This window comes from Lissotriton helveticus, chromosome 8, assembly GCF_964261635.1.
Source record: "Lissotriton helveticus chromosome 8, aLisHel1.1, whole genome shotgun sequence".
NCBI lineage: Eukaryota > Metazoa > Chordata > Amphibia > Caudata > Salamandridae > Lissotriton > Lissotriton helveticus.
In genome coordinates, this window is record NC_136069.1 from 302,175,248 (window position 1) to 302,188,968 (window position 13,721).

The 13,721-nt window shown below is 45.4% G+C and overlaps 1 protein-coding gene across 4 annotated transcripts in view; it reads left to right on the plus strand.

The window, feature by feature from the left end:
* PARP4 (poly(ADP-ribose) polymerase family member 4) overlaps positions 1 to 13,721 on the plus strand; it is a 2,216,130-nt gene that overhangs the window by 1,052,890 nt on the left and 1,149,519 nt on the right. For all 4 annotated transcript variants that reach the window (XM_078657066.1, XM_078657067.1, XM_078657068.1 and 1 more), the window contains one exon: positions 2,014 to 2,094. In XM_078657066.1, the coding sequence (XP_078513192.1) occupies positions 2,014 to 2,094 (81 nt within the window). The remainder of the gene's footprint in view (positions 1 to 2,013; positions 2,095 to 13,721) is intronic.

Below are 13,721 nucleotides of genomic sequence, written 5' to 3' on the forward strand. Positions count from 1 at the left end.
AAATGCTGTGTTCACGCCTTGTACATCATATTCTTCTAAGACCTTACTCACTACTTCTATGGTGTTATTTTGGGGACTATTTGAGTAAAGTGCTTCAATACCGAGGGTAGCCAGAAGCTGCATCTCGTATTGAATTGCACTCCTTTCAAAACTGAGATCCTGTGTGCCAAATCCTTAATGTATGAAGCCTGTTTCCTAACTAGAGGCTTCAGGTAGCAATACGCATATTTGCTGAGGGTTTCTAGTAGTGAGCCCAAACAAGAAATAATAGATCTGGGCGGTGGATCCTCAACACTCTTGTAGACTTTGGGTAATCCATAGAATGCCAGGGAATTACAATTTCCGCCATTCAATTTCTTATTTTTCTAAGTGCAGCATCCTAAGACAGATGGATATGCCCAGACGTGAGCCCCATGCTCACTGTCATTGGACTCAATCTGAACCTCACAGATGGCTAAAACCGGTCTCGGATTACTTGCATTCCCCTCTGGGTTGGACCTGGCTAGGCAGTTCAAGCGGCACTGTTAGTATTGGAGCAGAGCCAAATCTGACCTGCTTACGGGAGGCATTGTGGGCAAAAGAAGGATGGAATGGGAATGTGGCCCAGAATAATTACCAGTGGCTGGGATTAATTAAAGTATTCCACACACCACATTGTGTTGTTCTTTCTGAGTAATAGCCAGTGGGAGCACTTTCCAAAATATGCACTGGGTATGTCTATGCAGCTTTTCGTGTATTTAAGACTGCATTGAAGTACATCCAACCTCAGTCATTGGGAAAATTGGGGAATGGGACTTTTCGTGTACAGAGGTGCAAGAGGAAGGAAGCAAAGGTGAGAATGAGAGATACAAGGGGTGAACCCAATTAATCCAAACATCACATCTGTAGGACAATTATTCCTTGAAGTGCAAACCGATAATTTTACGCATGCCTGTATCTGCGGGTAGCTTCCATACTTTCTAGAAATATCCACTCAAATGTTTCATTATTATTTACTAAGCACATGAACAGCAAAGGCTTCATGATGCTGGAAAGACAAGAAAGAGACAAAAAACAGAGAAGGGGACCCCTTAATATCTGCTACGATCTGGCCAAGAAACAACCCCCAGAAGGATTGTGTGCTCATTCCACCAGAGCAAAGGCTGTGGTCACTGTATGAACATGTAGAGTTCCAGTCCTGGGCATCTGCTAGGCAGAAACTTGGACCTCGCTGCACATGTTCACCAAACACTACTGTTAGGACAGTCAGGTCCATTGGGATAGGCACTTTGCCCATTCGGTCCCGCAGGACTTTGTGGTTTAAATCATGTATGCAGACCCACCTCCGGAAAGGTATTGCATGGGTATCTATTCTAAGCTAAGGGATCTGTGGTTAGAAGTCTCTGTCAGATGAACAAGTTACTTACCTTGGGTAGCACCTTATCTGGTAGAGACTCTATCTAGCCGCAGAACCCTTACCGACGCACCCATTCTTCCCGCTCTGCGAACAGATTTCTAGTGTCAAGACTGTTTCCCTTGCACAGCCCTAGTTTTTCTCACCAGTGGTCAGTGTTCTACGTGGCTCCGCTCTCCTGCTGTGGAAAGTTGCAAAAAGAGACTGACATCAGCCCGTTGGGTTTTCGCCTATATAGGCACCATGCACGTCACTTCCGGCACCGCTGATGCCACGTGTAGCCAAATGACACCACCCACTGGCGCACAGGGGTACTGCTTGGGAACAAAAATTCCAGATCCAGCCTAACTCCTGGGGAAATTCTAATATAAGGAATCTGCAGCTAGATAGTCTCCACCAGATAAGGCGTTACCGAAGGTAAGTAACTTGTTCATTGGTAATACTTTGTTGACCGCACTTCCATTAGAGACAGCCACACCATTTTTTTATCCAATGTAAAATTCTGTTAAGAGCCAAAATGCATTTAAGATGTGCATCTTCTTTAATGGTTTAGTACAAGAGATTGTAAAAACAAAAAGAAAGAAAAGCCATGATAAGATATTTGTCTTTGTTTCTTTTAGGCCACACTTCGAGCTTTGCTTCGTAACCAAGAAATAGAAACCATGGTATCAACTACTGAACTACAGAAGACAAAGGGAACAGTAAGTGTGGGATTTGCTTTCCTATGTACATATGTGCATATTGCTGCAAAATGTTATTAACCAATCCTCCTTTGTTATAACCTTTTTTTGCGGGCATTTAAATAGCTTCCTCTATTAACTTTCTGGTAATGTGGGATGTTTTTTTATATTCTAAAAAGTGTTTCTGAACAAACTTATTTTGATTTTAAGGATTTAATATATTTTAATAGCACTCTTTACAAAGTTAATTGTCTACGGACATCTAACATACTGAACTTAACTTCTACTGTCATTTTACAAGACACTTTGTATCTATGATATTTACAAATACAAATGTATTTATAGTTTCAGCAAAAAACACCCTCACCCATAAGACAATCAACATAAAGAAATTATATAAATGTGTTAAAATACAAATGGTCACCCAAAGTTAATTCATCCAGTTAAGTATATATTAAGGTGTCATAGTCACCGGACGTTAGTTCCCCCAGTTATTTAAACAAATAAGCGTTAAGAAGAATTAAGGGAGTTAAGAAGAGCAGAGTCTCGTTATATTCCAAGCTGAGTTGATGTAGGAGGCGATAGACATGAAAATAGCATCTAAATCCATCTGGTAGGCCAGTAACATAGCTTTCTTGCAAAGTCTTATGCTATGCTTCTTGAATAGTGGACGGACAAGCTATCTCCTTTCCGGCAGGACTTTGCTACATAGACACATAAAATGTGGCAAGGTTTTGTGGCCTCCTATCTTAGAGTTACAAAGATCTAGCCAGTTCTTACTAGATCACTTTTTATGTAAGCCAAGACTGGAAGCACTCCTAGTCTGAATTTTATGTAGGGACTGGACTTTGTCGCCCGGTATATATGGTCCTATATATGTTTTGAAAGTACTCGGGGTCCTAAAGCTTAAGTACCACCTTAGCAGATTACCTTTGTTTTTGAAGCTTTTTGCCAGCTTACAGTAACATCTTTTAATTATTGCGGAGCTTGATCTATTCATTGATTTTGGGTCCTCCCAGAAGTCATCACATCCTATTTCTTTTATAGTTTGAAAGATGTGATCTGTCCAGTGTGATTTTAGGAGATTATTGCTGATCCAAAATGTCGAAAAAATGTTTTTAGATAAACTTTCAATGCAGGATTTGTCCATAGCGAAGCCCAGGACAGAACAGGTTTAGGAAGATCACAGATTTGATGCAGTGAAGACCGAGTAGGCCCTTTAGTTCCTCCATCGGTGTTCCCAGGGCAAGAATTAATAGATGCCACAGGAAGCAATTCTCGATCCTTTGCAGTTCCTGGTACTTTTCTGATTCTCACAGATGTGCCTAATCTGCAGGCAAACAGCGCTTTAATTATTTATGCTTGAGAGAGTAGGGTCTATTATTGTTCTGCTGCATTTTCTTGAAAAGCCTAGGACAGCGCCTGAATTCTAGTTGATAGCAGACTTTCTTTTTGCAACTTGCTCTGCCTATGACAGTTTGTCCTCAAAGCATACTCCCAAATCAACTGACCTGGTCCAGGGCAGCTGCAATAATTTGAAATGTAGACTTAAATTTTTTTTTGTGTTTAAGAACCAAAACTTTTATTTTCTTGGTATAAATACGGTTTTTAGAACTGTAGAATGATTCAAGCTCTCAGTATGCAATGCATTGCAGCTCAGCTTGTGCCAGGTGATATTTTCTCTTCTCCATCACTGGTGCATGTAAGTTCAACTCCAGAATTAGTGTACTGATCTCTTTTCTGAACAGGTTGAATAGAATGGGTGCAAGTACGCAGTCTTGCTTGACTCCAGCATGAATCACAATATCCAGCTTGCATTCCCCTTCGGGCCCGTACCTGACCCTGCTTGTGTTCCTCCAGTGGAGCAGATATCAGGCAGGAAAGAGATAGTCCATGTTCCTTCAATAAATACCGTAAAGGGATTATGTGAAACAAATCAAATGCTGTTTTTAGATTCATAACGACTGTACTCAGCAGTTTTTTAAATGTCACTTGTTTAATGCATGTTAAGTAAAGTCTCATTGCTTGATATACAGTCCCCACTCCTTTCCTAAAGACAGCTTGTTAGTTATACAATTTTTTCATATTTTCTGCCCATTCCTGGATGCGATTGAGAAGCAATTTGCCATAGATTTTCCTTGGGCCATCCAAGAGGAAATTGAACAGTAATTTCCAGCATATTCCCAAGTCTTTCTTTAATGAATTGGAAACATGATTGCAATTCTCCAGGATGATATATAAAGAATAGCAGCCCAAAGTGATGTGTAAATGCTGCGATCATTCTGGGTGCTTCTGTCAGGGCCTGATTCTTTCAACAGTCTTTGACTGTTTATAGCTTCAATGATCTCCCCTTCTGTGACTGGGGTCTTGTTTAGTCCCAAGCTTAGGTGGTCATATATATCATGCGTTATAAGGGCTGGTAGAATCTCGTTGGGAATCAGATCAGGGTTGCTGCCTTTCTGGTAAAAGGATGAAAAGTGCTTGATCCAGTCGGCGAAACTAACTCCCACTTCCAGGTTTGGTGGCAGGCCCCCTTGCATCCCCATTTTATAATTCCCAGAATTTCCGAGAGTTCTTTAATTTTTTATTTTTTTTGTAAACATTTTATTATATATGTTGACAGATCTACAATTACATGTCTTCTTGAGTGATCATTACATTGACTTAGGGCCATATGTATCAACATCCTCATTTGTGATTCTCAAATAGCGATTTTTTAGATGGGAGAACGAGATGTATTAAAGAAATCACAATTTTTGTTTGCGAATTCTTAGTTCGCAATTAAGGAATACTTACCCATTCATTTCTGTGGGCATGGAGGGCCATGGGAATGAATGGGAAGTCATTCTCAATTTGCGATTCGCAATTTGAGAATCGCAAATTGAGAATAATTTCAAGGGTGCATGGGTGTCATAAGGACACCCTGATGCACCCCTGAAACGAACATGTGTGCGCATATGGCGCACATACATGCCCTATGGGCATGTATGTGCGCCACATAGCACCTTCAAAAATGCCAACAAGTGCTTTTGTGAAAGAAATCGCAAATTAACACCAACTTGAAGTTGGTGGTAATTTGCGATTTCTTAAGGAGAAATCGCAAATCGTGAGTGCTTCTTGCACAGCATTTAAGGAATCGCATTTTGCGATTCCTTAAATGCTTACGCAAAGTTCAGGAATCGCAAATTTTGCAATTCCTTAAATTTGCGATACGATTATCCTCATACATGCCGTTTTCTGAATTTTGAGTCGCCAACGCTGCTTTTTTGCGATTTGCAGCTTTTGCGAATCAAAATTCAGTTGATACATATGCCCCTTAGTCTCATAACACAGTATTGTACATATCGATATATAATTACATTCCACCTCGCTTCTTTAGTTCTCATCGTCTGAGTCTCGGTCTATGACAGAGGTTGAACATATGAGTCCTCTATAAATGTTCCACTTGCCCCTTACTTTTTCCCACTTCTTGGGGCACCCCCTGTGAATTTACTTAGCTTTTTCGGCAACCATAATCATGTCCATGTCTCTGCACCATTCTATCAGGGTCGGGCATGCTCTGTCCCCCATCTTTGAGCTATAACAAAACGGTTTCCGTTCCGGACATAGTACCGAAACGGCCCTCCTGGCTATGACTGAGCATCTGCGTGCCATTCTGGATGCAGGTCAGACGGCGGCACTGATCCTGTTGGATCTCAGTGCCGCCTTTGACACGGTCTCACATGGCATCTTGATACAACGTCTGGAGGAGGCAGGTATTAAGGGTATGGCTCTGGAATGGTTCTGTTCTTTTCTGTCTAGGAGATCCTTTCGGGTCACCGCTCCACCATTTCTATCTCAGGCTCACTCTATTGAACAGGGTGTACCTCAGGGCTCTGCCCTGAGTCCCACTCTGTTCAACTTATATGTTCAGCCACTAGCTGCGGTCGCCAAGCAGTGGGATCTTTCCATCGTCTCATATGCGGATGACACGCAGCTGGTGGTGGCTATGACAGAAGGGTCCACTATGCATGCCTCTAAATTTAGAGATGGTCTGACGGCAGTGTCCAAATGTATGACTTCCAATTACTTACAATTAAATACTAGCAAAACTGAGGTTTTGATAGATGGTAAGAATGCTAGTCTGTGGGGTGAACATTGGTGGCCGAGGCCGTTAGGTAAGACTCCTGAACCTAAGGTGGAGGTGAAGAACTTAGGGGTGTGGATGAACTCTTCCCTTAGTTTTCGGTCTCACACAAAAAAAGTTTCCAATACATGTTTTGGTTTATTACGGGGGCTCAGACCTCTCTTAAAGTTCTTTGAGCCCGCAACACGTCAGCTGATTGTCCAGTCAATGATTTTATCTCGACTGGACTATGCTAGCTCTCTGTTTTTAGGGGCCAATCAAGCTGAGATTGCTTGATTACAACGTACTCAAAATATGGCGGCCCGAATTCTGTTAGGGCTTCCTCGGCGCTGCTCTATCTTCAAGACTATTCGGAAACTTCACTGGTTGCCTATGGCGGAGCGTATTAAGTTTAAAACCTTGTGTCTTTCATTTAAGATCCCATCCTGCTTTGCAACATGTTGACTCCCTATGTTCCATCTCGAGCGTTGCGCTCCTTTGGGCAGCATTTAGTTACTGTCCCCCGCATTAAGCATTGTAGAGCAGGGGGGAGCTCTTTCCGCTATCTAGCGGAAAAATTATGTAACTCTCTGCCATCTGAGATCCGAGGCATGGATGGCCTGCTGGACTTCAGGAGAGCGATTAAAACCTATCTTTTTCCTCCACAATAGTTTTGTCATTGACTCGTATCTGAATCCCTGTTTTGGTTTTTGGGATAAGTTTGTGTGAGTGAAAGCGCCGGGACGCCCCTTTGCTGGGACATCTGAGCGCTATATAAGCTCATATAACATAACATAACATAACATATTCCGTTTGGCTATCATCATCCCTGCTGTTGCCCAATTAGGGTCCGTGTGGTTGAGGTCTGTTGGTTCCCATATATTCAATAGACAACACTTAGGATCATTCGGGCTGGGTTTGTACTGACCTCTGAGATAGTGTTATTACTGCTGTCCAGTATGGTGTAATCAGTGGACATTCCCATATAGTGTGATAGAAGGTGCCCAATTTGTCACATTGATGCATGCAGTGCGGGTCTGAGGCTCTACCAATCTTATGCATTGTTATCCTTGTGTAGTAGGTAATGTGTAGTATTTTGAGTGGTATCAGGTGCAGTCTTGAGGAGACCACTACCTCCCTGGGTGATGCAATCACCTCCTGCCAGTCAGTGTCATCCAAGTCTCACACCTCTGCCTGCCACAAAGCCTGGAGTCGCACCAGTGGGTCTGCCTGATTGTTATTAATCTTCTGGTATGTAAGAGACATTGCTTTTTTGTGTAAGTGATCTATCAACAGCCGGTCCTCCAAGGGGGATGACTCAGGGAGTATCTCTTCTGCTGGAATGGCAGCGTCCAGGGCGTGTTTAACCTGTATATACCGGAACATTTCAACGGGGCCATTCCATATTGTTCCTGCTGGTAGGTGAAGGTGACAACTCTCCCTTCCTTCCATAAATCACCCAGTTGTGAGATCCCTATCAGTTCCCACTTTTGAAACCCTTTGCTCCTTCCTAGTGTGCCCAGTCTGCTGGTGTCCCATATTGGTGTGTGGTGTGTAAGGTTGCCTACCCAACCCAGGTGCCGTGTCACAGTGTGCTAGATATGAGCCATGTGTTCTGTTGGGCCAGGAGGCCTAGTAATTTAGTTTTATTGTACAGTGCCCTGTTGACTCCACCTGCTCCCAGAGCTACCCTGTCTAAGCGATATGCAGAGTCAGTGTCATGCACGTGAATCCACTGGTTAATGATTGGCAATTGTGAGGCCCCGAAATATTCCCTGACGTCGAGAGTTCTTTAATTTGACGGAATTGGAACACTGCCCAGGCCTTATTTTGAAATTGCCTCTTTTTCAGAATTTGATTAACCAATTGTAATCTAGCCTTTGGCTTTTGAGAGCCTCTTCTCTCATCTGACTCAAGTGCCTAGTTTTCAGTGTGTTCATTAAGTTCTGTCTGTGCCTTAGGTTTTCTTCATCAAACCATTTGCTCTAAGTTGCCCATGTCCTTGTAAATGTTACGGACGTAGCATTTTTGATAAGGCTGGATGCGGCTAGACTTAATAGCGCCTTGAGACTTTGAATTGCTTCTTTTCTGGGGGCAGCCTCCTTTTTAGGTCTCGCCTGGCATTGCAGCGCGAAATCGCTGTCACCAGCGAGACCTATTGTTGTTGTTTAGCCTCCCAAGTGGTACACACCGGTGCACGAGCTGATTAGGGTCTGTGGACGCGCTTACGCGCGCACACACACACACAGCGTTACTTAGGCTGGCGAAGGCACGCACACACGCGCATACACACAGACAGAAGCACGCACACAGACACACATACACACACACCGCCGCCGCCCCCCACGCACACACACATACACACACACCGCCGCCGCACCCCTCCCCCCGCTCTCTCCCACGCCGCCCCCGCTTCCCCCTCCCCCCCGCCTCCCCCCCCCCCTGCCTCCCCCTCCCTCCCACAACTAAGCCCCACTTACCGCATCAGCGGCCTCAGCCACCACTCCTGACTTCTGCTGCCACCGCGGGGCCCTCCCTCAGGCATGGGAGCCCCGCGTCACCACTGCTCCTGGGCCATCCACTCCGTGGGCGCGGGCTTCTCGCAGAAGACTGAAGTCCAGCCCCACGACAGGCGTGCCGCTCCCGAACTTCCGGTTTCTGGATGTGCACGCTCACGGCTTGTTTGTTTTTATTTTTTTACTCATCCTGGGTTCAAGCTTTGGTTATTTCCCCACAGTGTCAGATCAACAGTGCGCGTTGAAGGCCTCTATTATCCATTGCCCGAAGAGGTCGTATTTTTAAAATAACCCAGGGACGTTTCTTGAAAAACTGTCAGTTCTGTTTTCTCCCAGTTTGCTGTCTTCACGTAATTAAGTGGTAATACCTTACTTATAATAAGTGGCATTGGAATGAAATAATTAAAGCCTGCACTGTTTGACAAATACAGCTTAAAGCTTACAACATATATGCCAGGGTACCCTATTACTGTTACACCTCGTTGTCATGGCTCGGAGGAGACCTGCAAAAAGTGGTAAAGCCCGCTTCTACCCTCTCGCAGTTATGGCAAAGCCTAAAGTGGAATAAGATAACTTAGTCCGGCAGTTAGGTAAAAAGGGGGTGTCACGATCAGAATGTTGGATTTTAGGCTTCCGACTACCAGGCCTGAGGACTTTCCATGCATACGATTCAAATACATGCTTCAGCACACAGCACATTATGTATTTTTAGTCGTACAGATAGCCATCATCCGAATTGATCCGTCAATTGATGGCCAGGTCACTGTGCGCTTACCGGATGCAAGGGGAGGGGGGGTGTTTAATGCATTTCCAGGCAGAGCTGCTGAATATAGAATGGACTCCCCGCCCCCTTCTTTTCACCCACCTCTCTTAATGTCACAGTGGTAAGGAAGTACACCAGGTAGATTAAAAAACCATTAGCAGGCCCGGAAATGGGGGAGCGGAGGCCCGGGAGCAAGGCCAGAGGATTGCAAAGACAGACAGCGAGGAGGCATGCGCCCTCCCTGGAGGCGGAGAGAAAGAGTCCATGTTCTAATTAGGCGAACCTGGCCTCCGTGTCTACGTGTCGGCTGTGGAGATCTGAGTGCAGCGCAGCCTGCGGGTCGGAGCCTAAGAGGGCCAACTCGGCATGTCATTCTTCTGACGTCGATAACATTGGTACTGTAGATATTGGAAACAATTGATTCCTATGACTGAAGAGTAAATGCCTGTGAATATGCGTTATATAATTCAACATTGATAATATGTACAGGTCATAGGAATACTTGCTATTGGAGTGGTCGTGGCCACCTCAGTTTCATGAGTGCACAATACAATCATTATTGCTGTCATTATATTTGTTGATAAAGTGGGGTAATGTAATGGTAGCACCGGTTACATCACCAAGAGGCAGGTTGCATTGCCCTGTGCGCTGTTTTAACAGTCTGTGTATGCGCTCTGCGTGGTGCCAGTCTCCCGTCCGCAAGACTTGGCGCGTGGCTGGGCCCACTGCTTGGTAAGACTCCCATCCGGGAGTGGCGAGACTCCCTGTTGGGTGAGGAGCCTGGGCTTGGTGAGTATGCCTTCTAGGCTGGAAGCTGGGTTTGGTGACATTCTCTGCTGGGCTGGGTGTATGGGCCTGGTGAGACCCCCCCCCCCCCCCCCCAGTGATGGACCCCCGGAGCACGTAAGCAAATGAGCTGTCAGCGCCTCCACGGTGCCCCGGATGCTTCTTCACAAGTAATTTTTAAACTACATTGGGTCTTGGAATTATGCTCTGGGGCTCTGTGTGTGGGGCTCTGTGTATGGGGCTCTGTGTGTGGGGCTCTGTGTGTGGGGCTCTGTGTGTGGGGCTCTTTGTGTGGGGCTCTGTGTGTGGGGCTCTGTGTGTGGGGCTCTGTGTGTGGGGCTCTGTGTGTGGGGCTCTGTGTGTGGGGCTCTGTGTGTGGGGCTCTGTGTGTGGGGCTCTGTGTGTGGGGCTCTGTGTGTGGGTGGCTCTGTGTGTGTGTGGCTCTGTGTGTGTGTGGCTCTGTGTGTGTGGCTCTGTGTGTGTGTGGCTCTGTGTGTGTGTGGCTCTGTGTGTGTGTGTGTGTGTGTGGCTCTGTGTGTGTGTGTGTGGCTCTATGTGTGTGTGTGTGTGTGTGGCTCTGTGTGTGTGGCTCTGTGTGTGTGGCTCTGTGTGTGTGGCTCTGTGTGTGTGGCTCTGTGTGTGTGGCTCTGTGTGTGTGGCTCTGTGTGTGTGGCTCTGTGTGTGTGGCTCTGTGTGTGTGGCTCTGTGTGTGTGGCTCTGTGTGTGTGGCTCTGTGTGTGTGGCTCTGTGTGTGTGGCTCTGTGTGTGTGGCTCTCCTGCGTGTGGCTCTTTGCGTGTGGCTCTGTGTGTGTGGCTCTGTGTGTGTGTGGCTCTGTGTGTGTGGGGGGCTCTGTGTGTGTGGCTCTGTGTGTGTGGGGGGCTCTGTGTGTGTGTGACTGTGTGTGGCTTTGTGGCTCTGTGTGTGTGTTTGTGGCTGTGTTTGTGGCTGTGTGTGTGGCTCTGTGTGTGCGGCTCTGTGTGTGTGGGGGGCTCTGTGTGTGTGGCTCTGTGTGTGTGACTGTGTGTGTGTGACTGTGTGCGACTTTGTGTGGCTCTGTGTGTGTGGCTCTGTGTGTGTGTGTGGCTCTGTGTATGTGTGGCTCTGTGTGTGTGTGTGTCTGGCTCTGTGTGTGTGTGTGTGTGGCTCTGTGTGTGTGTGTGTGTGGCTCTGTGTGTGGCTCTGTGTGTGTGTGTGGCTCTGTGTGTGTGTGTGGCTCTGTGTGTGTGGCTGTGTGTGTGTGTGGCTGTGTGTGTGTGTGGCTCTGTGTGTTTGTGTCTCTGTGTGTGTGTGGCTCTGTGTGTGTGGCTCTGTGTGTGTGGCTCTGTGTGTGTGGCTCTGCGTGTGTGTGTGTGGCTGTGCGTGTGTTTGGCTCTGCGTGTGTGTGGCTCTGTGTGTGTGTGTGGCTCTGTGTGTGTGTGTGTGTGTGTGTGTGGCTCTCAGTGTGTGTGGGTGCAAATGCAATAGGTCTTGCATTTGCGAGAGATTAAGCTATTGGCATTGTAAACAACAATGCCATTTATTTATCTGTTTTCAAAACCAACACATAAATAAAAATGTTGTTATTTACAATGCTAATAGCTCTAACTTTTGCAAAGGCGAGACCGTTGCATTGTAAATGCTTGTTAGTATTTCCTGGTATTTGTGTTTATAGGGCTAACTTGCTTCATACTTGTGTAGCTCATGATGTTTATGTTTTCAGTTAAGATTTTTTCCGGTTAGGTTTAAGTGCCAAATTGGCAGAACTATGGTGTCGGTCTGTTTTAGACCAGCAAAACTTGTTCAGTGGCAATTTATTAAATAGTTTAAGACTGCTGGGCTCCAGTGGGATGAAAGACCCAGAATATCTGATACAGTGATGTCAAGCTTTGGCCAGAAGGGCTGGATCCATGACACATTTTTAGTGTAGCAACCAACTATGCCCAAGATTCCTATTTATATTCAGGGTATTGACCTTTATTCGATGGTCTTTCTGAAAAACTAGCACAGGCCTAGATCTTGGGAATCCAATTTCCTGCAATGACTGCCAAGTAAAGAGGATGAGAACATGAACTGTGAAAAGGAAGCCTGTGCTCGGTTTAATGATGATTTCCAAAACATTGCAGCATGACTGAACTGAGAACAGCTTTTCCAAGCCCAGAACAGGACGTTTCTCCTAACTAATGCCTGTTTTGGGAAAGCAAGATTAACTGAGTGACCTCTAAAACACCTTACAAATCTACAACTGAAAAGTAGTACTAGATGGCTTCTTCACACTGTGCCCTGGACAGTTGGTGACAGTAGGGAATCTGTAGACCGAAACAAACAATCTGTTAGATGGGGACTGCTCTATCAACATTTACAAGTAACAAATGACAGTCCTCAGTAGATGTAGAGCCAGGCTAGAATACAGGCAGAATCACATCCTGGTGCAAACAGAAATCAACAACAGAAAAAGATAACCCCAACACAGACCTTCTGAAAAAACAGAGGCATGGCTTTGAGCAAACCAGCGTTTTTCAACCCAGTCAGGTGATAAGCAAAGGTTTTAGGCATCAGGACTGAAATTTTGGTGGGAAGTTCAATTATACATTAAATTTGGGAGGCTCCGGTGTCATCAGAATATATTTTGTTTCAGTGTAGGAGAAGGACTTACAGGAACTTTATTTTACCTGTTAAGCATTGCACTTAATTTGACATTAGGCAGATTATTACTAGCAGTTGGGCAGAATAGTTCTATCCACTTCAGTGCTGTTTTTTATTGTTATGTTTGGAAAAACTATGGAAGCAGTTTGTGGTCGATGGTGCTGTATGCTCCACAGTATTACCAACCACATTCTCTTCTGTGTGCAGAGCATATACTACTAACACAACCACAGACTTTTCTGGGACGAAATACATTTGTAATTGCTCCAGTGTCAATGAGCGTGATGGTTTTGGAGTACCTCCAGTGTTAATGGACCTGGAGCCCGAGCTAAGCCTTAACCGTATACTCAAGCGACTCAGCGGCATAAAGTAGCTGGAAAATAAGTCTTAAGTTACAAAGATCAGTTGGCTCAAGCAAGACATTTTTGAGTAGAAGCCACACCACTGCTTATTTCATGTTCTTGTGGCAATCCTGGTGCCTAGAAGATATTAACTACTTTCATCAATTCAGGTATCACTATGTAGCAATGTCTATAAAGAGGTGTAGCAAGGGCTCTGAGAGAGCTAATTCATAAACTCTGTGAGCTAAAAAACGGTGATGGATCAAGCCCTGATCTTTTGACATGGGTAGGAGTGTTCTGCTTAATTCAGATACTCTGTCCATCACCACCCCCTTTTATGAATCGTTTTTGGCCACCATAAGTGTGGTAGGGTATACTCAGATGTGAGTCCCTTGCTCACTGCACCATCAGGATTCAAGCAAGCCGGGCCGAAGACGGCTGTAATGCCAGAAACCGGTCCCCGGAAGCTTGTTTCCTTTCCAGTAAAGAATTGGCTTGGTAGTTTGGTCTGCCC